This window comes from Plecotus auritus (genome assembly GCF_963455305.1).
Source record: "Plecotus auritus genome assembly, chromosome: 1".
In the NCBI taxonomy this organism is placed as follows: domain Eukaryota; kingdom Metazoa; phylum Chordata; class Mammalia; order Chiroptera; family Vespertilionidae; genus Plecotus; species Plecotus auritus.
In genome coordinates, this window is record NC_137770.1 from 53,162,307 (window position 1) to 53,188,572 (window position 26,266).

Consider the following 26,266-nt stretch of genomic DNA (forward strand, 5'->3'; position numbering starts at 1 on the left):
AGCTCTAAAAGTTCAAGGTTCAAATTAAATTGGGAGAAATTATGTAGTCGTAACTAAATGCCTAAAGTATAGAAATTTATTTTATATATATTTGATGGTCTTTCCAAGTTAAATTTCAAGGCTATAACTGAGGGATAATTTTGGAGCATTTCACCGGCCCTGAAATGTTTTCAAAGGTTTGTTCTCTCTTCTTAAAGGAAATATTTTTTGAATTAAGCCAATCTAATGTACTTGAAATCACATGGAAACCTTTATCAAATAAAAATTAATAACTATATTTTACTTATATACATATACTTTAAATGTTATGAAGGTTTTGGCCTCTAAGAAGGGCAAAATAAAGTAACAATATATTTCTTAAATACAGCCAAAGTTTTCAGCAACGGAAATTTAAAAGACAAAAAGCTCCTAGCTGCCTGCATTTTAAATAGGCTGGAGGTGAAGCAGAGTTTGTGCCTTGTGAATCAGATGTATAAGTTTACTAAATTTACTTGCTTTGCCTTTTTATTAAAGATACCTACTTTAATTACTTTATAAATTAGCTTTTAAATTATAATCAAGGTTTCATATAATTTCAACTAAATGAAAAGCAAATATTTTTATAAACAATTAAATTCTAATAAAGCCCTCTGAAAGTTACTGGGACTACCCATGATCCCTGTATATATGCAAATAAGCCTAAGGGGATACTCTTTAAAAATATAATTCTAAGCTTAATAAAAAAAAGAAATTTAACAATTTTGAAATCTCTTCTGCTAATATATATATAGGGTAAACTAAAGATTGTTGTTAAAATACTAAATCTGACAATAATTACAGTCACCATAAATGAAAAATCACTTGAAATATATGGCTTTCTGGCAGTATTTGTTAAAATCTCAAAAAGCAATCATGTAGCCTAAAAATTATTCTGGAAGGAAATAAAGAGAGGTTTCCTTCAAATGTCTAACTGTAATTAAAAGTCAATATATTAGGCCTTGAGAAGGAAAGTAAGTAATTTGTGTTTTTGCCTTCCTGACAAAGTTTATGTAAAGTTACTCAAAGACTAATAGCAGAAATTTAATTAGTGTCATTTACTGTCCATAACCAAGGACAAGTAAAGTTAAAAATAAACCTTATTTCAGATTGATTTAAATTGGCTAATTAAATTAAATGAATATTCATAAAAACACCAGCCTATGTTCAGGGAATGGTATTAGCTGCTGCATTAAAAGAGATGTTATACCTCAGGGATTAACCATTTTTACAGATGGATCCAGTTCTGGAAAGGCTGGATCTACTGCAGCAGGGGAGCCAAGGTCCTTCAAACCACTTATATTTCAGCACAATGGGTAGAAATACAAGCTCTTATTTATGCCTTGACAGATTTTGCTATGGAGCCCATCAACCTATATAGTGATAGTGCTTATGTGGTAAGTATGGCCAAAATTATTGAAAAGCTACTATAAGGCACACTAATTTGGAGGAACTCTTTTATTTTTCAGCCTTCAAAGGGTTGTTTGAGAAGACAATTTCCATGTTTCATTGGCTATATTAGATCCCATTCTGGCCTTCTGGGTCCCTTGGCTGCAGGTAATGAGGAAGTAGATTGCCTCGTTGTCTCAGTAGAGGAGGTCATTACATTTTCTATGGCACATGCCTTGCATGCCCTACATCATCAAAATGTCTCTGCCTTGCGCAAGGAACTCCATATTTCGCAAGAGCAGTCTCGCCAAATGTCAAGCAATGCCCTCAGTTTGTTATCCACCTCCCTGTGCCAGCTTTAGGGGTAAATCCCTGAGGACTTAAACCTAATCAAATCTGGCAAATAGATGTCACTCAATAGTGGAAAGAGCCAATTGTACTCTTAAAATGCAATTACTAAAACAAAAAGGGGAAGAGGATGTTATGTGTCAGCTCAAAACAAACTCAGTCATGCTCTTTATACTTTAAATTTTTTGAATTGTGATGCAGAGGGTCATACAACATTCGAAAGGCATCAGGCCTCCTGTACAATAGCCTCCACCAAGTTAGCCCGGTGGAAGGATACACAAACCATACAAGAGTTTTATCAGATTCAGTAATAATGTAGGGAAGAGGTTGTGTTTTGTATCTTTCCAGAAAGAGCAGTGCAGCAATTTGGGTGCCAGAGCATTACCTGTGTCACCACAATGGACCCAGAGAAGCTCCTTGTCCCTTCACTCAAAAAGACTGAGAGTTGCCCCGATGACAGCAAAGCAGAAGAAAACTGAAGGCTACGCAAGGGACTGAGGTGCCAACATGGGGTCATCTGAAGAAGTTAATGACTGAAGCCCAGCAGATAGATAAGCAAGAAGTGGAAGCTACTTCCTCAATAATGTTTCAGGCTATGCTAGCATTGGTTAGCAGCCAGTCTTCTGTAAAGTCTTTCGCAGTCAAGTCTGAGGACTCTGAGTAAATATACACCAGCAGCAAAAGAAACTTTGATTTAGTAGCTAAAAATGTTAACATGTCTGTAGCTTAATTTCTCTCTTATTGCTGTGTTGCATTGGCATTGTTTTATTATTTTAATAGCCAGAGTTTTGCTCTTGACGTTCAAGTTTTAAAATAACATTTATGTAGTTTGGTTTTTGCATTGGCATTGTTTGCAATTGTTTTAATATCAGAGTCTTGTTCTTGATATTTAAGTTTTACTTTTATTATAGTAGCTTAAAAACAAACAAAAAAAAAAGGGTGAGAGCGCCTGGGAAGGCACATGGGCATTTCTTTAATTATTGTCAGCTGAATCCAGTGGCGTTGGCAAAGCATGTCTGAAAACATGCTTTGCCAGAGGCAGGAGTGTTGTCAACTTGACCTTCAGCCCAGGTGCCAGGGGGTGGGTTTTGTTATTTAAATCCAGCCAAGCACCAGGAATGAATATGACTCTGGCCCACCCAAGAATGTACATAATCTCCTTTGTCTTGACTTAGTAAAACTTCCTGTTTTTTTTTTTTTTTTTTTTTCTGTATAAAATCAATACACTATATTGGCTCAGGGTCCCTGTCTCTCCATCAGAGGACAGTGGTCCCACCCAGCCCCAGCTTTTTCCTTCTATCTCTGTGTCTGTCTCTTTCATTTTCTCAATCTCCAGCAGCCCCTACTCAGGAACCGGACCACTCTCTAGCTGCACTGGATAGGGAAAAGAGAGAAATATTCACAGGTCAGGAAGCCAGTTAGAAGGTGATTGAATGGTCCAGGTGAGACATAAAGAGAATTTAGGAAATATGGCAAAAGCAAAACGGACAGGTTTGGCTATTAGTTCCTTGTGGATGGTGATAGAAAGAAGTGCTAAGTACCTCCTAGGTATTTTGTCAGGGTGACTGAGATAAGAAAAACAAATGGTTAAGAATTCATTTTCTGTGTGAAGGAATGGAGGATTAAGGTGGGTATTGATAGTGAAGCATAATAATAATCCCTCCTTTGGAAAAACTATTTGAAACTGCTGTTTTAGAATTCTTTTATTTTTGCTAGTCCCTCTGTTATTTTTAGACTGTAAAATAACTTTGTTTTTTGCTTGAATAGAAAAGATAAACTTAATTGTCTGACCTTGCAAGCTAGCCATCTAACAGAAGGGACTGATATTGATGTCAGGTGTCTGTATAGATATATGATACTCAAGGTTACAAGGTGTCTGTATAGATATGATATGATACTCAAGGTTACAAGTTATCTGTATAGATATGACAGGTGTTTGCTAGATATGATATGTACTCAAGGTTTCAAGCTGTCTACAAAAATAACTTACACAAAGAACTAGAAGGATATAAAAAGGAAATACTCCTGTGTTTGTTCAGAATTTGACAGAGTTAATCTGCTCTGAACCTGCGCACAATAAAGATGACTCCTAACTAAATGGCTCATTAAGGTGTCTTGTCCAGCTCCCTGCTTTGTGATACAATAGTACTGATTAGTATTGTTTTTTTCTTTTATATTAATTTTACATATAACCAATTATAGACATTTAACTTTTTATTTTTTTCAGTAGACTTTGAACTTAAGACATTTTTTCTTTTTGATCCTATCTTAGTCCTTTGAGGCTGCTCTAACAAAGTATCATAGACTGGGTGGTTTAAAAACAATGCAAATTTATCTCACACATTTCTGGAGGCTGGGAGCACGGAAAAGGTGCCAGCCAATTCAGTCCGGTTGAGGGCCCATTTCCTGGTTCATAGATGGTGGTCTTCTTGCTACTTCTTTACATGGCAGATGGGGGAAGGAGCTCTCTGCCTCTCTCTGCCAATTCACCAGGGCTCTGCTTAATTACCCAATTACCTCCCACAGGCCCCACCACCCTAATATCATCATATTGGGGAGTAGGATTTCAACATGAAATTTGGGAGGACACAGTCAATCTATAGCAGTTGTTTAAGAACAATTCTCACAGTTTTTCAGAAGTAATGTGTAGCAAAGCATTTAATAAATGCTAAGGACTACAAATAATCCACCATTTCTGAGGTTTACTCCTTTACTGTATCTCCACAGCTTTTTGAAATATATTTTAGAAAAAACGTCCGGTTCTCTAAACAGAATTGATTTGTCAACGGGTAAAATTAACTAACATAAATAGCCCCTGAATTATAAAAGCCTTACTCTCAATGTCTTGATACACCCGAGACAGTTTAATGATAGCATGGAAGAAAGTGATATATTAATAACATGTAAGCCACATATAAACAAAAAAAGTACCACGTTTTTGTTCTTTGTTTTCTTAATGAGGTAGGTAAGAAGTGGCTCTGAGTTCAAAGAATGAGTCAAACACAGAGGGAGTAAAAGAATGAGTTAAGGACAAAATGCATGTTCAGTTCCCATTCTATCTACCATCTTATGATGCGATTCTGTTCCTACCCCACCCACTTCTAAATTATTCAAATATGTTTTCAGGAAGCAAAAAGAAACGGAGACCTTGCCCCAGGCGGAGTTGACAGATAGCAGACAGAACAAGGGTGCGGAGCCTCCGAGTCCCCACCCGGAGGGGGGCGGGTGGCTGCTTAGGCGGTGCACTGGGTGGACTCCGGGTCTGGAAAGCGCCGCGCTGTAGGGCCGGCTCCAGTGGAGGCGCCGCGCAGCTGCTTTCCCCGGAGATGGTTGAGCTCTGCGGACCCGAGATCTACAGAACATGACGGCGGGCAGGCAGAGCGGCCACACAGATGTCCGCGCGCTCAGGAACTCCTGCCCTCCCTTTCATTAACATCTTTTTCCCTCCCTTTCAGCGCTCGGGTACGGCTGCCGAGGCAGGCCCGAAGCCAGCTTCCCCTCCGCTCCTCCGCCCACCCTAGGCGGGTCCGGGGCGCTAGCTGTACGAGGCGGCGAGGTTTGGGGCCGGTCCGTGCACCTTCGGGTCCGGGCGGCGGCGCGCCTGCGCACAGGCCGGGTCACGCGAGCGGCGGGGGCGGGACGGCGCCGGAGGGGCTGTCATTCGCCGCGCGCTGCGCCGCCCTCAGCTGCGCCCCGCGGTTCCGGCTTCTCCCTCCCCGCCGCCTCAGCCGCACCATGGTGCTGGAGTCGGTGGTCGCGGACCTGCTGAACCGCTTCCTGGGGGACTATGTGGAGAACCTGAATAAGTCCCAGCTGAAGCTGGGGATCTGGGGCGGTAAGCGAGAGGGCGCGGCCGGCGGGGTGCGGGCGCGGGCTGAGGGGCCCACGCTGCGGGCTCCACGCCCAGTCCAGCCCGGGCCCTGCTCCCTTCGCTGCCGAGACCCCGCCTCCGGGGAGGGCGCTCGCGCGGGCCCCCCTCCCAGCCGGCAGGTGCGAGACGCCGAGAGACCAGTGCCGTCTCCACCTCCACCTCCCTTAGGTCCTGGGGACCGGCGCGGGTGGGAGATGCGGCTAGTCGCGCTCGCGCTGCCCGGATCCCTGAGGCCCGAGCCCTTGCCCTGCCCCACCTTGCCTCCCTTGGGGGTCTCCCCTCGCAGCCCTCGGCATGGTCCATAGCATAAAAAACAAAAATAAAAACCTTTTCTGTTCCTGCATCACGTGAAGTGAGGTTGGTTGCATGGTCGCACACGCTCAAATAAAGTAGCATCAAGGAAAACGAAAAGAGAACTTATATTTCGCATTTATCTTTGGCATTTTATAGCGACCAGGAGCTGGCTTTCTTCTCTGGGATTGCAGGGTTTGGGAAGGGATGGGCAGGGGAAGATCATTGCAAAAGGCGTGTCAGTAGGGCTTTTTACTCCTAATACTGTCAGCTTCCGAGAAAGTGATTTCTTTCCTTCGTATTTACTTTTCCCCCAACAAGAGGAGGACTTTCAGTTTTGTTTTGTAGCGATGGAAAGGAAGGCAGGCCACAACCAGCATCCTCATTAATTAGGTGCATGACCAAGAATGTACGCCGGCCTTTCTATCCTAAGGGTTGTGTATAGAAGTAGACAGTAAGTAGTATGCTTGCACCCTCTTCATAGAGCTTAATTATTTGCACTAATGATGCGGTAAATTTTGGGGTCATTGGGGATACTTTCTAACTCTATGAAGAGTTTTGGGATTTTTTGTCAGGCTTGGAGGGAAATCAGACAATTACTCAAAAGGATGAAACTGCTTTTAATTCAGTCAACAAGCTATGGCTATTGAGCACTTGAAATGTGGTTAGTGCTGTAAGTATAAAATATACACCAAGTTTTGAGAAAATACTCAGGAGGGAGAATGTAATATCTCAATTTTTATGTTGATTACACATTGAAGTGATAATATTATATTGGATTAAATACAGTATATTAAAATTTAATCCTGATTTTATTTTTACTTAAAAAACAAAAACCTGTCCCTTGAACGTGTTTGAACCATGTAGGTCTACTTACACTTGGATTTTTAAAATCTGCCTTGCTCAAGGGTTAACTGCAATTACATATGTGAACCATACACATATCTAGGCATGTATATTTCACAATGAAATCCACAAAAAAAAAGTTGTAGAGTGAGAAGGATGGGGAAATTTATTTGAATGTCTAGAAGTTATATGTGGATACTGTCTTTAAATTGGAGAAGCATTCTTAAGTCTTAGTTTCCTTATCTGAGGAATGGAGAAATAACACTGAGAGAGAATGTGAAAATCCTTAGTAATTATAATTTTTAAGCTGTTAATACTGATAGAAATAGTGATGATAAACAAACCTGGCTGAGTGATTGAAAACAACCTTCTTTGTTTTACTTTATTTTCATGAGTATGTTTCTTCAAGATGTCAGATTTCAGCCGAAACCGGTTTGGCTCAGTGGATAGAGCGTCGGCCTGCGGACTGAAAGGTCCCCGGTTCGATTCCGGTCAAGGGCATGTACCTTGGTTGCGGGCACATCCCCAGTGGGAGGTGTGCAGGAGGCAGCTGATCGATGTTTCTCTCTCATCAATGTTTCTAGCTCTCTATCCCTCTCCCTTCCTCTCTGTGAAATATCAATAAAATATATTAAAAAAAAAAAAAGATGTCAGATTTCAGGGCTTTCATATTCTATAGTGTGATAATTTTGTGTAAAGCTAACACCACACAGACAAACAGTTCTTATTTCCCAAACAAATTTCTTAAAAGAAACAAAACCTACTTGCATTTGAATTTACACTTACATTACTTATATTAGAGGCCCGGTGCACAAAATTCGTTAAAATTTTATACTGTCATGCAAACTGTAAACACTTTATAAGGTATCACAATTTATATAATTTTAGTATTATAAGTTACTAGGTGCCCGGTGTACGAAATTCGTGCACGAGGGGTGTGTCCCTCAGCCCAGCCTGCACCCTCTCCAATCTGGGACCCCTTGAGGGATGTCCGACTGCCCGTTTAGGCCCAATCCTACCAAGACTGCTGGCTCCCAACTTCTCGCCTGCCTGCCTTTCTGATTGCCCCTAACCGCTTCTGCCTGCCAGCCTGATCACCCCCTAACTCCCCTGCCAGCCTGATTGATGCCTAACTGCTCCCCTGCCAGCCTGTTTGCCCCTAACTGCCCTTCCCTGCAGGTCTGGTCGCCCCCAACTTCCCTCCTCTGCCGGCCTGGTCACCCCTAACTGCCCTCCCCTGCAGGCTTGATCACCCCCAACTGCCCTCCCTTGCAGACCTGTGGCAGCCATCTTGTGTCCACATGGGGGCAACCATCTTGTGTGTTGGAGTGATGGTTAATTTGCATATTACTCTTTTATTAGATAGGATTACCTGCTGGTTAGCTTGTAAATCAGGTTTTCAAAGGTTTAGAAAAGTGCCTGGTGGCATATTGCTGCCAAGGCAAGTAGGGGTTATCTAGATTTTTATTCCTCACAAACTGCTACTGGGAGATAAATTGCACAGCCCTTGGCTATTTGAGGTGTGTCCAGGTTATAATTGTTTTAAGAGTAACAAATATTTGAAAAGGTATGTTGAAATGGCTGATGTTTTGCAATTTGGTTCAAGTAGTATTGCTTATTATGTAGAACCCTTGTCAGTTTGATTTTTCAAATTGATGTACTGTGGAAAGTAAGGAAAATCCTCCATTCAGAGTTCGGCTGCTCTCATTTCCATTTGATAAGTAAAATATACTTAGAGGCTGTAATGTGTTGGATGTAAGGTGTGACCAGGAGTAGGAGCCAGGTGGAGTGCCCTCAGAGTTTGTAGATCTGCAAACCAGGCTGAGCCCCTGCTGATCATTGTGCAGTTTGTCCTTCACTTCACCCCTGATACTTTTCCACCAGCTGCCAGATATTGTTGGAGCAGCATAAGGAAGGAGGAAACCTGGGATTTAATTCCATCTTCTATACTGCCTACTTGTATGGTGTTTGGCAAGTTACTGAACAGTGATCAGTAGTTTATCTGTATATGGTTTATTCAGGGTCGTCTTTTCTGACTAAACTTTTGTGATTTGAACAAGACCAGAGCAGTGTGTGCTCCTTTCTTAGATAAGTCATACTGCTCCTTGCTCTGTCTTCATGGTAAGAAATCATAGTCAAATAATGTATTTTTTCCTTTTTGTTCTTTACTCAGTAATGGTGAGCAGAGGCCACAGTCATGAAATATGACAAGATAAATGAAGATAAATTCCAATCTTTTGTTGATGTTTGTGAATTCAAATCTAATATATTAAACTAGAGGCCCGGTGCATGATATTCGTGCACTGGGCGGGTGTCCCTCAGTGTGGCCTGTGCCCTCTTGCAGTCCGGGATTCCTTGGGGGATGTCCGCCTGCCGGCTTAGGCCCGCTTCCCACCAACTGTCAGCCCAGTTTCTGGCTGAGCAGCGCTCCCCCTGTGGGAGCGCACTGACCACTAGGGGGCAGCTCCTGCATTGAGTGTCTGCCCCCTGGTGGTCAGTGCGCATCATAGCGACCGGTTGTTCTGCCATTCGGTCAATTTGCATATTAGCCTTTTATTATATTGGATAGGATTGTTTTAATAGATAGCTGCAGGGAGCTTGAGAATGCAAGGAAAAGCAGGCCTCTTTGTTTGTTTTTACCATGACACATAAAACATAGCATATCTAGGTATTTCTAAAGTTGTAGAGGTATTTTTTTTTTTTTAGTCCTATCCTCCCAGCTAACACTTGGTTTAGTGAAGGCCACATTTCTTATTAGCTTGTCTATAGCATATAAAATAAATAACAAAAAGTTCAATATTGTAAAGTAATGTGTTTAGGCTCAGTTATCATCAATTAAAGCAGTGCCTAAAATTTAAATTGAAAACACCTTTCCACATATTTATATAGCATCAAAAATTTAAAATTCACCCCTTTTATAGAAATAAAACTGGAAGTTGGTACTTTGGTAACCTTCCTGCTGGGAAGCTCTGCCGCATTACTCACTGATATGAGATCCGTGAAGTTTACTTGAAAGGGAGAAAGTTCCGTGGTAACATGGCAGATCTCCAGCTTTCTTTGCTAAGACTTCCTGTTTCAGTAGGGAAATGGAAAGAGTAAGAGTTAATTGTTTCCTCCCCCCTCCCACTTTCCCCTCCCAAGACAATTCACTGTGCACTCCTATTGAAAGGTGTCTAGATTGGTTAATTCAGTTTAAATAGCTACATTCAATTGAAATGAATCCCTACAATATTTTCTTCAGTATTTACTAAAACATAAGTTATTAAAATAATTTGATTTGTGCTTTAAAAAAATGACCAGTAATTTACTTCAGCTCACTTATTTGGAAAATGAATGTTTGAATATTTTAATATACTTTTAAATAAGTGTTTATGTTATAGATACATAAAGGAATTCTTAGATAAAAAATAAATACAAAGCACCACATTCTTTTTTCATTATTTTATAACTAGAGGCCTGGTGCACGAAATTCATGTACTGGGGGCATGGGGAGTTCCTCAGCCTGCCCTGTGCCCTCTTGCAGTCTGGGACTCCTCGGGGGATGTCTGACTGCCGGCTTAGGCCTGCTCTTGGTGTCGGGCTAGCAGTCGGACATCCCTCTCGCAGTCCAGGACCCCTCGTTCCTTACTGTCCGCCTGCTTGCTCCTTACCACTTGGCTCACTGCTCCTTAGTGCTGCCACGGAGGCAGGAGAGGCTCCCGCTACCACTGCTGTGCTTGCCAGCCATGAGCCCGGCTTCTTGCTGAGTGGCACTTCCCCTGTGGGAGTGTGATATTCTGAACACAGCATTGGGAATCAGAACTTGAGCACTGGTTCTACCACTTACTAGTTGATATAGTATTATTTTTTAAAAAAATATATTTTATTGATTTTTTACAGAGAGGAAGGGAGAGGGATAGAGAGTTAGAAACATCAATGAGAGAGAAACATCGATCAGCTGCCTCCTGCACACCCCCTACATGGGATGTGCCCGCAACCAAGGTACATGCCCTTGACCGGAATCGAACCTGGGTCCCTTCAGTCCACAGGCCAACGCTCTATCCACTGAGCCAAACCAGCTAGGGCAATATAGTATTCTTATATCAGTCATTTAACCTCTCTAAGCCTCAGTTTCTCTTGCTTAATATACTAGTACATGTCCTGCTTCCTTTACCAGGGGACTGTGAGGATCAAGTAATGTAATAGATCTGAGAGTGTTTTCTAAAATATAAAGATTTATAGTCTTGTAGTTGTTTCTATCCCAGTATAATATGCATTCTAAATCAGTAAAGTCAATATGTATTGAGCACCTACGATGAAGAGAATCTGGAGTTTATAAATCAGGTTGGGAGTTTATATAGTAAAGTGCCATAAGAAAGGTATAACTAAACCTCTGTGAAAGTTCAGATAGATTATTTATGACTAGAGGCATTTAACGTTAGCATTATATTTCTTACATTTATTTTATAGGCTATTTTGTGTTTTAAAAGTTATTCTTGGATGTAGGCAGGCTTATTCCATATTATGCCAGCACCAATGACGACAGAAAAATGTGAATGGCAGAAAAAATCAAGGAAATAGTCTTCCAGTATTCGAAACATCTTATCTGATTCAGTCAAGAAGTTGTTCACATCACTGAAGAATGAGTGAAGTTCTGACACAGCATTTCGCTTTCCTCTTTCTTGTTAATGTAAAAAAAAATACCAACCAAAATCAAATGGTAATGGCATAATAATGGAATAAGCCTGTTTTTTTTAAAAATAATTTATCAACCATTTCTTTTTCTATTATTTATTTATTTTGATTTTTCAGGAACATTTTATTTCTACAAAAATAAATGTCATGTGTGTGTTTAACTCTCCCAGCCTTCTTTTCACATTGACTATGTTTTCTTCCTATTTTATTTTTTGAAATAACTCCAGCGCTGCTTATCTTGGTGTTACTTGCTAATTTAATGGATTTACTTTCATTTCCATCTTCTGGTTCATTAGTAGATTATTAGGTAAATTTTGATCCAGTATATACCCTTTCAAGGTGCTTAAAATATCCTTCAAGAGTAGCTTTGAAACTTTATGTTGAACTCTCTAACCATGTAACCTCATCCAAAAATGTTTCTAGTTTATTACGGAGAATCATATAGAATCAAAATCAGAAACCTCTTCTGATGCACAGACTGCACTTACTGCTTACTCTCCTCCTTTAGGCCTGTCAGTTCATCATAGAAGGAAATTACTTTATAGAACTTCCAAACCTCATGGAATTAGAGACACTTAATTGAGGGTTTGGCTTTAATGCCTTCCTTATTGGCAGAATTAAGTTTATCCATCTCCATTTATTAGTCATTCTCCCTGCCCCCGCCTTTTTTAAAAGATTAGACACAAATATTTACCCTTTCCTCAGGTTTTCAGGAACTTCCTATGGCCTTTATATATTATTAAGCCCAGGTAATCTGGCTATAGCAGTAAAGTGACTTGCATGTGTATGAAATTATCATGTTATCTTGATGTAGAAATGGAAAACTAAATCTTAACCTTTTCCTCAGTATTCAGTTAAATATAAAATGGTTATCTAGGAAGGGTATTTAATTTTAGGTTTATAAATTATTTTTATTTTAACAGAACTTCTGACATTCATAGGGTGGACAGTGGAATTCCTACATATATATCTGCAGAAAAACATGTACTTTAATGGAAGAATACTTGTTAGCACAGTGCCTTACCTAGATAAGGCACTCATCTACTGGTTGAATGAGTGAATGCACTTTTAACCTGGTGTTAATCTGAAATATGCTGTTATTCCTCCCCTTTTCTTTGTATTAAGGCTAGTGGCTCCTCCTTCATTGCAAATAATTTTTTGACTGTATCATTCTTATTTTATTGATATATTTATGGTTTGATAGATAACATTCACATTTTTCAGAGAGGAAATATACACTGAGTGGCCAGATTATTATGATCTCTGAACACATAATAATCTGGCCACTCAGTGTATATATAATGTATATATATTAGAGGCCTGGTGCATGAATTTGTGCATGGGTGGGGTCCGGCCAGCATGGCCAGGGGCAGGGGACATGGGCGGTTGGCCAGCCTGCCTGCTGGTCGAACTCCTGGTTGAGGGGACAATTTGCGTATTAGCCTTTTATTATATAGGATATACACTGAGTGGCCAGATTATTATGCGTTCAAGATCATAATAATCTGGCCACTCAGTGTATATATTTGCTTGCTAGGCACTAAGTAGAAGAAAAATATTTCTCTATGTATCTATAGATAAGGTAGATATCAGATAATGAAGCAATTTATATAAAACATATTGAGGTCATACTGACATTAGAATTTACCTTTTTTTTATTGTTTAAAGTATTACAAATAGTAGAGGGTTTGGGGGAGGGGTAAGAGATCAACTGAAGGACTTGTATGCATGCTTATAAGAATTTACATTTTTTTGTTTCCCCATTTCTTTTTAAAAATATTTTTATATGTTTTTATTGATTTTAGAGAGAGGAAGGGAGAGGGAGAGGTAGAAACATCAGTGTTGAAAGAGAATCATTGATCGGCTGTCTCCTGCATGACCCCCACTGGGGATCAAGCCTGCAACCCAGGCATGTGCCCTGACGGGGAATCGAACCATGACCTCCTGGGTTCACAGTCTTTTAAAACTCCACTCAGCCACCACAGTTGGTCTATCTCTTATTCTTTTCTCACACTCTACAACTAACCAGATCTTTACTTGTGGATTCTAAAATGTCTTACTCATGGATGTCTGATCTCTTTTCTTATCCACATGGTAAATATTTCTTCAGCTTTCTAGCCTAAACTTTTGTGTGAAGTTCTGGATCTCCCTTGGCAGAGTGAGGTGGTTCCTACTTTGCATCCTGTAAACTCTTTTGTTGGAATGCCAATAGAATAGTTGCAAAATTTTAGAAATTTAATCTCCTTTGCTTGGCTGTGAGCTCCTCAGTAGAAGGGATGTTTTAATAATCTCTTTCTTTCCAGCACCTAACTCAGAGTAGGTGCTTAATAAATGTTTGAGTAAATCTGAGGTCTGGAAAAAAGCAAATTTCTAACAATAGAGTAATAAAGAGGGAATATGCAAATTGACCATCACGCCATCACAAAGATGGCAGTACCTATAGCCACAAGATGGAGGCGCCCAGTCCCCTCAGCTCTGCCAGAGTCCCCCAATCCTTTCAGCCCCACCTGGGGTGGTGGTGGCAGGCGTGTGGTGCGGCTGGACCCGTCTTCAGCCCCCCAGCCACTCAGGGCCAGCCCGAGGTGCAGGCAAGCCTCGGGTGTCGGCTGCCCAGCTGATGCCCGAAGTGCAGGCAAGCCTCGGATGGTAGCTGCCCAGCCGACGCCTGAGGCACAGGCAAGCCTCAGATGGTGGCTACCCAGCCACTCAGGGCCGCCCGAGGCTCAGGGAACCAGGGCCAGCCGAAGCTTGCGCTGTCGGCAGTGGCAGCAGCAGAGGTGTGATGGGAGCATCGCCTTCCCCTGATCGCTGGGTCGCCTCCTGCCCCTGAGGGCTCCTGGATTGTGAGAGGGGGCAGGCCGGGCTGAGGGACCCCCCCTCCAGTGCATGAATTTTCATGCACCAGGCCTCTAGTTTAATATATTTTTAATTCACTCCAAAATGCTATGAGGAAAAAATTACTTGATTGAAAAATATTTATGGAGAACATAGGAAGCATAGTATTTGTTCAAAAATAAATGTGTAATGAGTGATTAAGAATGTATAACTGAAGAATTTATGATTGCATTTAATGTTGACACTAATTTTATCAACATTTAGGGATTTGAGTGAAATGAAAACTTTTAAGCAAGAATGTTTAAGTATTGTGTATTGACAAATACAGTATAGGTACAGTGTTTAAAATTTGAGTAATGTAACAGTATCATTATGGCTTTAGTTTTTGCAACTTAATACCTGAATAGATTTAAGAAAAATTAAGTATGTTAGAACCTCAAACAAAAATCATTGGAAATGTAGGATGTTTGGAGTTTTAAAAGACTAAAACCATATTTCTATAGAAAATGTTCATTGACAATATAATTAAAGAAAGAATCCTGAATTACAGGATAAATAATTGATCTGTTCTAGTAGTCATCTCTTTATGTCCTTGTTTTAGGATTTTGAATTAATTATTCAAAATGATGGATACTTTCTTTTGTTCTTTAGGCTGAAAGTTTCCAAATTCTTTCTCATGTCTATTTAAATGTTAGGCAGTTTAAATATTTTGTAATTTCTTTTGCATTGGACTAATCTAAAATATGCTACAACCAATAATTCCTATGCACATATAGCAAGTCTTTTGTGCCAGTAGCTTTTTAAGTTCTTAAAGTTTGCTTTGCTCACTATTGTCTTCTTAGCACTTAGTGTAGTAGTTAGTACTGCCATATGACAGATTTTACTTATTAATATATTAACTATATTTTTCTTTTTTTTTTTTAAAGGTAATGTGGCTTTAGATAATCTAAAGATAAAAGAAAATGCTCTGGTAAGTTTTTTAACTATGTCACTAATTTAATTTGGTAAGCTCTTAGAAATCCTTGATTAATAAGTATCTGGTACCAGGTGCCAGATAAAGTGGTTGAGTCACTCAAAGGATTACTTGTTTAACTATTTGCTGTAGGAAAATCTGAGATTAAGATTTAGAAATATTTTTTCCCTGATGATCAAAATGGTATCTCTTGGCAACAGAATATTTTTCATTGACCTACTTTGACTACATACTTTGTAGTAGGCCTTTGTCTTCAGAAATAACTTTGCATATTTTTCAGGTAAATAAGACCTTGATTTTAAAAATTTAATCTAATGAATAATTGTATTTTTTGGAAGTATATTCAAGTTCAGTCATATAATATTATGGTAATATTAAGGGATAAAATAGCCCTGGCTGGTGTGGTTCAGGTGGTTGTAGCGTCATTCTGTAAAAAAAAAGGTGGTGGATTCTCTTTCTGATCAGGGAAACATGCCCAGGTGCAGTTCAGTCCCAGCTCGGGGGCGCATGCAGGAGGCAACTGATTGATGTTTCTTTCTCTCTAAGATAAAAAAAAAGGAGGTAAAATAGATTTTTTTCAGACTCTAGCTTCCTGAGAGTAGTTTGTGTCATTTACTATTGAACTGAAAACAAAACAACACTCTCCCCATCCTCTCAGTCCTCTACCCCCTTTTAAGCTTTAGCTAAAATATTAGACTTAATTTGAGTTTATGAAATCACTGAAGAATGATTTTATTCTTTAATTAATAGGTCATATTTCTAATTAATCTATTTTGTGTTTTAAAGTTTTGCCTTTGACTTCTGGTTGGATTTCTACATGATGCAATGTGTTATTAGGGAGAGCATTATACATTAAATGCTCCCATGACTGGTCTGAGGGAAGCAAATTTGGGGTATTGAAGATCCTAGGAGTAGAACTTTGTCACAAGGAGTAACATTAAATTTTGTTAAGTTTGGCATAGTGGAAAGGGCATGGACCTTGTAGTCTGGAAGATCTGGGTTTGAGTGCTAGCTCTGCCTTTTATCAGCTGTGTGTTTTTTTGGCAAGTTTATTATTATTTTTTTTAAATAAATCTTTATTGTTCAGATTATTACAGGTGTTCCTCTTTTTTTTTCCCCCATAGCTCCCCTCCACCTGATTCCCCACCCCACCCCATGCCTTTACCCCCGCCACTGTCTTCATCCATAGGTATAAGATTTTTGTCCAATCTCTTCACGCACCCCTCACACCCCCTTCCCCATGAGAATTGTCAGTCCATTCCCTTTCTATGTCCCTGATTCTATTATATTCACCAGTCCATTCTGTTCTTCAGATTTTTTATTCACTTGATTTTTAGATTCACTTGTTGGTAGGTATGTACTTGATGTCATTTTATTGTTCATAATTTTTATCTTTACCTTTTTCTTCTTCTTCCTCTTCTTAAAGAATACCCTTCAGCATTTCATGTAATCCTGGTTTGGTGGGGATGAACCCCTTTAGCTTTTTCTTATCTGTGAAGCTCTTTATCTGACCTTCAAGTCTGAATGATAGCTTTGCTGGGTAGAGTAATCTTGGTTGTAGGTTCTTGCTGTTCATCACTTTGAATATTTCTTGCCACTCCCTTCTGGCCTGCATAGTTTCTGCTGATAAATCAGCTGACAGTCGTATGGGTACTCCCTTGTAGGTAACTAACCGTTTTTCTCTTGCTGCTTTTAATATTCTCTCTTTGTCTTTTGCCCTTGGCATTTTATTTTTATTTTTTTTATTTTTTATTTTTTATTTTTTTTTAAATAAATCTTTATTCAGATTATTACAATTATTTCTCCTTTTTCCCCCCATAGCTCCCCTCCACCCCTTTCCCACCCACATTCTGCCCTTACCTCCCCCCCACTGTCCTCATCCATAGGTGTATGATTTTTGTCCATTCTCTTCATGAACCCCCCATACCCCTTTCCCCTTGAGAATTATCATTCCACTCCCTTTCTATGCCCCTGATTCTATTATATTCACCAGATTATGCTGATCCTCAGGTTTTTAATTCACTTGATTTTTAGGTTCGCTTGTTGATAGATATGTATTTGTTGTTCATAATTTTTCTCTTTACTTTTTTCTTCTTCCTCTTCTTTAAGAATACCTTTCAGCATTTCATATAATACTGGTTTGGTGGTGATGAACTCCTTCAGCTTTTTCTTATCTGTGAAGCTCTTTATCTGCCCTTCAATTCTGAATGATAGCTTTGCTGGGTAGAGTAATCTTGGTTGTAGGTTCTTGCTATTCATCACATTGAAAATTTCTTGCCACTCCCGTCTGGCCTGCATAGTTTCTGTTGAGAAGTCAGCTGACAGTCGTATGGGTGCTCCTTTGTAGGTAATTAACTGTTTTTCTCTTGCTGCTTTTAATATTCTCTCTTTGTCTTTTGCTCTTGGCATTTTAATTATGATGTGTCTTGGTGTGGTCCTCTTTGGATTCCTTTTGTTTGGGGTTCTGTGGGCTTCCTGGACTTGTAAGTCTATTTCTTTCACCAGGTGGGGGAAGTTTTCGGTCATTATTTCTTCAAATAGGTTTTCAGTATCTTGCTCTCTCTCTTCTTCTGGCACCCCCATAATTCTGATGTTGGTACGCTTGAAGTTGTCCCAGAGTCTTCTTACATTATCTTCAACTTTTTGGATTTTTTTTTTTTGCTTTTTGCTTTTTCGGTTGAGTGTTTTTTGCTTCTTTGTATTTCAATTCTTTGACTTGATTCTTGTGTTCCTCTATTCTGTTTCTGGGTCTCTGTATAATATTTTTTATTTCAGTCAGTGTATGTTTAATTTCTAGTTGGTCCTTTTTCATATCTTCGAGGGTCTCGTTATATTTATCGGCCTTTTCTAGGATATTCTTAAAAAGTCTTATAACCGTGGTTTTGAATTCTATATCCAGTCGTTTGTTTTCCTCCATTTCTTTCGTTTGTGATCTGATTCTTTGACCCCGCATTTTCACTGATTCCCTGAGTTGGTAAGGTATATATTTGTGCTAGGTTTCCAATATGGCCCAGTGGGTCTGCCTCCCCAGTTAACCTGAGGTGGACACTCTTGGTGCACCCCTTTGTGGACTGTGTGTACAGCCTTGTTGTAATTAAGTCTTTATTGTTGTTGGTATCACTGGGAAGAATTGACCTCCAGGCCAGTTGGCTGTAAGGATCAGCTGTGTCTATGCTGGGAGAAGCCCGGTGCTGGAGACAGCCCTATAGGATTAGACTTGCCAAATTGCAATAGCCTCTGTGCTCAGCTTGGATGGGGTGGAGTCTCAGTCTTGGCTTCCTGTCAGCCCGCCCCTGCGCACATGTGCGCTTTCAGTCCTCCGCCTTCCCCAGCTCGAGTCTCCGCCTGAGAGTCCAGACTCCCCCCACAAGAGCGTGGGTCCCCAGGGGCTCGCCTGGAACTGGGGTTCACTGCAGTCAGAACTGGGGCTCAGTGCAGTCAGAATCCTCTGACTCCCCTCCACTAGGGAAAGCCTGTGGCAACCCCCGCAGCCTTTGTGCGCACCGGCGTGCGCACTTTCAGTCCTCCGCCTTCCCCGGCTCCAGAGTCTCCGCCCGAGAGTCCAGACTCCCCCCGTAAGAGCGTGGGTCCCCAGGGGTTCGCCCGGAACTGGGGTTCCGTGCAGCCAGAACTGGGGTTCAGTGTGGTAGGAGGCTTCCTTCCCCCTTCCGCCAGAGGAAGTCAGCCAGGCTCTCAGCCGCCCTTCCTCTCTGCGCGCACAAAGCCCCTTTGCCGTACCTCCAATTCTCTGTGAGCTTTTCTCCTTCCTTCTAGTTGTACAATTTTCACTCAGCCTGCTTTCCTGTGGTTCTGGATGGTGTCCGTTCTGTCTTTTAGTTGTAGTTTTGAAATTGTTGTGTGAGGCAGCAGTTTAGGTGTTTACCTATGCCGCCATCTTGGTTTCTCTGTCTGCCCTTGGCATTTTAATTATGATATGTCTTGGTGTGGTCCTCTTTGGATTCCTCTTGTACGGGGTTCTGTGCACTTCCTAAACTTGTAAGTCTACTTCTTTCACCAGGTAGGGCAAGTTTTCTGTCATTATTTCTTCTAATAGGTTTTCAATATTTTGCTCTCTCTCTTCTTCTGGCACCCCAAAAATTAGGATGTTGGTACGCTTAAAGTTGTCCCAGAGGCTCCTTACACTCTCTTCATATTTTTGGATCCTTTTTTCTTTTTGTTTTTCTGGTTGGGTGTTTTTTGCTTTCTCATATTTCAGATCTTTGGTTTGATTCTTGGGGTACATTGATCTACAGTTGAGTTTCTGTATATTCTTTATTTTAGACAGTGTATGCTTAATTTCTGACTGGTCCTTTTCCATTTTTTTGGCATTCTCATTAAGGTCCTTGAAGGTCTCACTAAGCTCCTCGGAGGTCTCATCAAGTTTCTCGGCGGTTTTTAGAAGATTCTTGAGTAACCTTATAAATGTGGTTCTGAACTCTATGTCGTCCAGTAGTTTGCTTTCCTCCATTTCTTTCATTTGTGACATGTTTCTTTGTCTCCCCATTTTGCTGCTTCCCTGTGTTGATGGAGTGGCTTTGTGTGGTAGGTGACCTTTAGGGGCCAGTAGCTCAGCCTCCCCAATCACCTGAGGTGGACGCTCTTGGTACACCCCTTTGTGGGCTGAGTGCAAAGTCTTGGTGTAGTTAAGCCTTGATTGCTGTTGGTACACTGGGAGGAATTGACCTCCAGGCCAATTGGCTGTGAGGACCCGTTGTGTCTATAGTGGAAGAACTGCTGCTCTGGAGACACGCTTATGGTGCAGGACTTGTTTCTGTGGGGCTTTGGTGCTCACTGAGTCTGCCTCTTGAATGTGTCACTTATGTATGTGAGTAGTTGAAATTTGGTGTCTCACACTGACCACTAGGTACACTGGCTTCTGAATCTCCAATGGGGTGCAGGTCAGCTACTGTCTGAGGCCACCCAGCAGGAGCTACAGCGAGAACTACAGTTTTCTCCTCTTTTCTTGGGGTTTGGAGGTTTTAGAGCCGTCTGACCCGGCTGCAAGTTTGCTAGGTTAAGCTGCAATAGGGCAGGCCATTCATCTGCTAAAGCCGCTGCTTGGAGCTTGGGTGGGTTCGTAGATTGTGCACGGCGGGGTCTCAGGGCGTCACTAGGCTAGGGCGTGGCAAACAGCGATGGCTGCCTGTCAGCCGGCTCTGCGTCTCCGACCGTGTCCCCGCGTTCCTGCGTCCCGCGCCCCAGCACAGTAAACAATTATTCCTGCATGCAGCCCTGCAAGCAAGCCACCCTCCCTTTCCGACCCGAGAGCAGACAGTTCAGCTTCTCCCCGTAGGAGTCTGGGTCCCCCGCGTCTCCCCAGAAACTGGTTTTCGGAGTAATCGGGGGCTTGTCTCCCTTCGGGTTGAAAAAAGCAGCGCTCCCAGTCGCCCTTCGCCAGTCCAATTCGCGTGCCCCCGTACCTCAGCCTTTCAGCGCTTGTGCATGTCTCAACGCTCTTTTCTCTTTCCTTCCAGCTGCAGAATTTCCACTCAGCCAGCTTTCCCGTGGTTCTGGGTGATAGACGTTTTGTCTTTTAGTTGTAGTTTTAAAATTGTTGTGCAAGGCAGCAGTTTAGGTGTTTACCTACGCCACCATCCTGGATCTTCCTTTTTGGCAAGTTTCTAAATTTTTTTGAGCATTAGTTTAATCATCTTTTAAGTGGAGTTAGTAATATAAAACAATGTAATATCCCTCTGCCTTTGTGGTTTGAGTAAGATGGAAAGTGAGCCTGGCAAGTAGTGGGCATTCAAAATATTTAAATGTTCTTTCCCTCCCTTTATGTAGGGTGCTATGACTTAAAAAAATATTTTTATTGACTTCGGAGAGAGGAAGAGAGAGGGAGAGAGCGATAGAAACATCAATGATGATAATCATTGATTCGCTCACAACTGCCACAGGGTATTGAGCCCCAAACCCAGGCATGTGCCCTGAGGGGGATCAGACCATGACTTCCTGGTTCATAGGTTGACAGTTAATCACAGGGCCAACTTTTTAAAATCTATCCCAAAATTTAGAAATTAAGATTGTATTGCTTGTGATTGGATTAAAGCTTATTTTTCTCTTAATTTTGGAAGGAACTAAGTATAAATAGAGTTGTGGTGACAGGATATATATCTAACATACATTGAATTGATGTGGACTCTGTGTTAGCCTAATTTGAATTTTGGTTGTAATTAAATACAAAAAAGTATTTTGTAATTTATATTCTCCATTAATTTAAGTTGCAAATAAACCATATTGGTGAGGTTTTGCTTTAATATGGACCCTTTACACTTACTTTGTGTGAGAAATTATTTCAGGAAGATTACTGTGAGCATGAGGCCACACTTTAGAAGTGTTTAGTTTATAGTTTATATCCTCTACAATATCAGTTCATATGAATTTATTCTCCCTATTCCCCAAGGGTAAGCTGCTCCTTTATCATGAGTAAGGATTTTTTTTTTTGTTTATCAAAAACTATTAGTATTCTGTTCAATTCCTGTTCACCTAGAATGCTTGAGCAATCAGATTGGGTAAATTGATTATTTTAGTTAATTGTTAACTAAAGTACTGTATTTCATATGCCAGATTTTTAAAAAAAATATATTTTTTATTGATTTCAGAACGGAAGGGAGAGGGAGAGAGAGATAGAAACATCAATGATGAGAGAGAATCTTTGATTGGCTGCCTCCTGCACACCCCCTACTGGGGATCGAGCGGGCAACCCAGGCATGTGCCCTTGACCGGAATTGAATCCGGGACCCTTCAGTCAGAAGGCCAACGTTCTATCCACTAAGCCAAACCAGCTAGGTTCTCGATCAAATTGTTCACAGATAAAAATGTCTAGGTTGTTGAACAAGCTTCAGTTTTCTACCTGACAGCCCTTTCATGCTGATATATCAGCATGACAAAAAGCATCTCTCAGGCCACAAACAAAGGAGAAAATGCATCTGAGTCATTTATGGCTAACATCTCAGGAATTTGTGCTGTGAATATATATATATATATATATGTGTGTGTGTGTGTGTGTGTGTGTGTGTGTGTGTTTGTTTGCTTTTGTTGCTGGTGAAATGGACAATTAGCACAATTTTAAAACATAAAGAGGGCATCAAGAGTGCTAACATTGCTAATGGTGTGAAAGAAACAATAATTACAGGCAATTGAAGAGGTAGAAAACTGTTGTTGATTTGGATAAACAAAAAGTAGTTAGCCAGTTATAGCAAGAGAAGATGCTGCATACTGACCTTCTGAAAGACACCCCTAGAATGAGTGCTGAAAGTGATTTGTTTAAGGCTAGTAGGGGATGGTTTGTTAAATTTAAGAAAAGAAGTGTTTGTTCATAGATTAAACAGTACATTAGACGTGTATTTAAGAAAGGTTAAAATGGAATCATTTGAGGGTCTGGAATGAATTAATTAAATTTATATTTCGAATGGGAAAGAATGATTTGATTTTTGAATAAATTGCTTCTCAAACAGCCTTCTGGAATGAATTAAGTTTGAGAACTGAGGTTCCACCGTATTAGTATATACTAAGGTACACCTAACAGAAAGGCTACTGTTATTGGTTCAATTTTTAATAATTATAAGAACTCAAGTGATCATTGTGAATATCAGTTATTGTTTAGTACTCTGTGCATAAAAAAGTTATTTGTACTTTTCAGTGGTTTGGAATCTAGAAAGTAAAAGTTTATTATTATTGACTGGTAATTGTCAGTAATCTAATGTAAATGCTAATTTGGTAAACACTATGCTGGGAATCCGCCTTTCCTTTTAAGGTTGTTTTATTTATTCATTTACTAAATATTTTATTTGAGAGAGAATTGGTTAGTTATTTTTTTCAACTTATTTACGTGAAGGAACTCTTCCTATCCTAGTATTTCAGATAAACAGTGTTCATCTATTAAGAGTTTATGGAATTTCCGTCTGGTTTGGTTTGGTTTATTAAAACAATTAGATAACTCAATTGCTTTCTTTAACTACGAACTCTTTTTCCATTGTTTTTATTTATAATTTTGCTTTTCTCATGAATTCTTTCTTCAAAGTCAAAGTTTAAGTTAATAAAAACTATTTGTTTCAGCCATAAAACATCCTTTATGAGTTATTTAAATATAGAAAATTTATTTCATGTTTTTCCTTAGAGATGGTTGTGTATTTAAGCAATGACACAGAGGTGATTTTTTGGAGAGGTTTAATAATTTAAGATGCCTTTCAAATTTTTTTCTTCTCTGCAGAGTGAATTGGATGTTCCTTTTAAAGTCAAGGCTGGCCAAATTGGTAAGTAGTTCACTCGTCATTTGATTTATTTTTAGTCCTTTTAGTTTTATTTTTCCTGTGTTATTTAATCTAAAACATCTTTTTTTTTATTTTGAATAAAAATGTGAGAGTTTTTTTGGTTATGTTGATGAGAGCTTTTGTAGTTCTTAACCTAATATATATTACTAGTGACCCGTCGTGCAAAATCATGTGAGACCCGGGACCCCTCCCCAGCCCCCCTCGGCCCCCCACCCCGAGCCATGGGACCCCCCCGAGTCCTGGAGTGCCACCCCGATGCCCTGCCTCCAGGCCACGCGGAGCGGCTGCTTGGCGCTGCCCCCGCAGCGCACACGCGGGGCCACAGAAACCCCGGCAGAAGCCGCGGGAAGTGGCTGCTGGGACCCCAACGCCCCCATGGGGCTGCAGGAACCCTGGCAGAAGCTACGTGGAACAGCTGCCAGCCCCGCCCCTGTTGCCCCATCCCCCGCTGTGTGTGCCGCCATCTTGTGACGGTATTACGGCGTGAGGGTCAATTTGCATATTCTTTATTATATAGGATGTAGTAATACATATATATTTTGAAGATTTTGACAGTAGGCTAGAGATTTACCCTCTAAAATGGAAGGACATTTTGAAAACAATTTTTATGTATTTATCTATCTTTTTTGCTCTATCCCTCCCACCCAACTTCCTAACCTCTTAACCCCCCCACCCTGACAGCTGTCAGCCTGTACTCTATTTATGACTCTATCTCTATTTTGCTCGTTAGTCTATTTTGTTCATTAGATTCCACATATGAGTGAAATCACATGATACTTGTCTTACTCTGACTGGCTTATTTCACTTAGCATAATGCTCTCCAGGTCCATCCATGCTGACACAGGGTAAGATTTTCTTCATTTTTATGGCCCAGTAGTAGTCCATTATGTAAATGTACCACAGCTTTTTTATCCACTCATCTACTGGATACTTTCATATCTTGGCTATTGTAAATAAAGCTGCAGTGAACATAGGGGTGCATATATTTTTTTGAATTAGTGTTTCTGGTTCCTTTGGATAAATTCCCAGAAGTGGAATAGCTGGGTGATAAGAAAGTTCCATTTTGAATTTTTTTGGGTAACGCCATACTGCTTTCCACAATGGCTGCACCAGTCTGCATTCCTACCAACAATGCACAAGGGTTCTCTTTTTTCCACATCCTTGCTAGCACTTGTTTGTTGATTTATTGATAGTAGCCATGCTGACAGGTGTGAGATGATTATAATTTGTATCGCTGTGATGATTAGTGACCTTAAGCATTTTTTCATGTCTATTGACCATCCATATGTCCTCTTTGGAGAAGTGTTTATTTAGGTCCTTTGCCCATGTTTTATTTTATTTATTTAATTTATTTTATTTTATTTTTTGACTGTGAAGTGGGTGCTCTTTATTTTTTTATTTTTTTAAATTTAATAAATCTTTATTGTTCAGATTATTACAATTGTTTCTCCTCCCCCCTGTCCCCCCATAGCTCCTCTCTACCTGGTTCCCACCCCACCCTCTGCCCTTACCTCCCCCCACTGTCCTCATCCATAGGTACTACGATTTTTGTCCAGTCTCTTCCTGGACCCCCCATACCCTTTCCCCCTGAGAATTATCAGTCCACTCCCTTTCTATGCCCCTAATTCTATTATATTCACCAGTTTATTTTGTTCCTCAGATTTTTAATTCACTTGATTTTTAGGTTCACTTGTTGATAGATATGTATTTGTTGTTCATAATTTTTCTCTTTACTTTTTTCTTCTTCCTCTTCTTTAAGAATACCTTTCAGCATTTCATATAATACTGGTTTGGTCGTGATGAACTCCTTTAGCTTTTTCTTATCTGTGAAGCTCTTTATCTGACCTTCAACTCTGAATGATAACTTTGCTGGGTAGAGTAATCTTGGTTGTAGGTTCTTGCTATTCATCACTTTGAATATTTCTTGCCACTCCCGTCTGGCCTGCATAGTTTCTGTTGAGAAGTCAGCTGACAGTCGTATGGGTGCTCCCTTGTAGGTAACTAACTGTTTTTCTCTTGCTGCTTTTAATATTCTCTCTTTGTCTTTTGCCCTTGGCATTTTAATTATGATGTGTCTTGGTGTGGTCGTCTTTGGATTCCTCTTGTTTGGGGTTCTGTGCGCTTCCTGGACTTGTAAGTCTATTTCTTTCACCAGGTGGGGGAAGTTTTCGGTCATTATTTCTTCAAATAGGTTTTCAGTATCTTGCTCTCTGTCTTATTCTGGCACCCCCATAATTCTGATGCTGGTACGCTTGAAGTTGTCCCAGAGGCTTCTTACACTATCTTCAACTTTTTGGATTCTTTTTTCTTTTTGCTTTTCAGGTTGAGTGTTTTTTGCTTCTTTGTATTTCAAATCTTTGACTTGATTCTTGTGTTCCTCTAGTTTGCTGTTGGGTCTCTGTATAATATTTTTTATTTCAGTCAGTATATGTTTAATTTCTAGTTGGTCCTTTTTCATATCTTCGAGGGTCTTGCTAAATTTATCGGCCTTTTCTAGGATATTCTTGAAAAGCCTTATAACTGTGGTTTTGAATTCTATATCCAGTCATTTGTTTTTCTCCATTTCTTTAGTTTGTGATCTGTTTCTTTGCCTCTGCATTTTCGTTGCCTCCCTGAGTTGGTAGGGTAGATTTGTGTGCTAGGTTTCCTATATGGCCCAGTGGGTCGGCCTCCCCAGTTAACCTGAGGTGGACACTCTTGGTGCACCCCTTTGTGGACTGTGTGTACAGCCTTGTTGTAGTTAAGTTTTGA

General features: G+C 40.4%; 1 protein-coding gene across 4 annotated transcripts in view; it reads left to right on the plus strand.

The window, feature by feature from the left end:
• Positions 1-3,982: 3,982 nt before the first annotated feature.
• VPS13C (vacuolar protein sorting 13 homolog C) overlaps positions 3,983-26,266 on the plus strand; it is a 202,931-nt gene continuing 180,647 nt past the window's right edge. For all 4 annotated transcript variants that reach the window (XM_080660478.1, XM_080660479.1, XM_080660480.1 and 1 more), the window contains exons 1-3: positions 3,983-5,587; positions 15,196-15,239; positions 23,455-23,497. In XM_080660478.1, the coding sequence (XP_080516604.1) occupies positions 5,488-5,587; positions 15,196-15,239; positions 23,455-23,497 (187 nt within the window). In that variant the 5' untranslated portion in view covers positions 3,983-5,487. The remainder of the gene's footprint in view (positions 5,588-15,195; positions 15,240-23,454; positions 23,498-26,266) is intronic.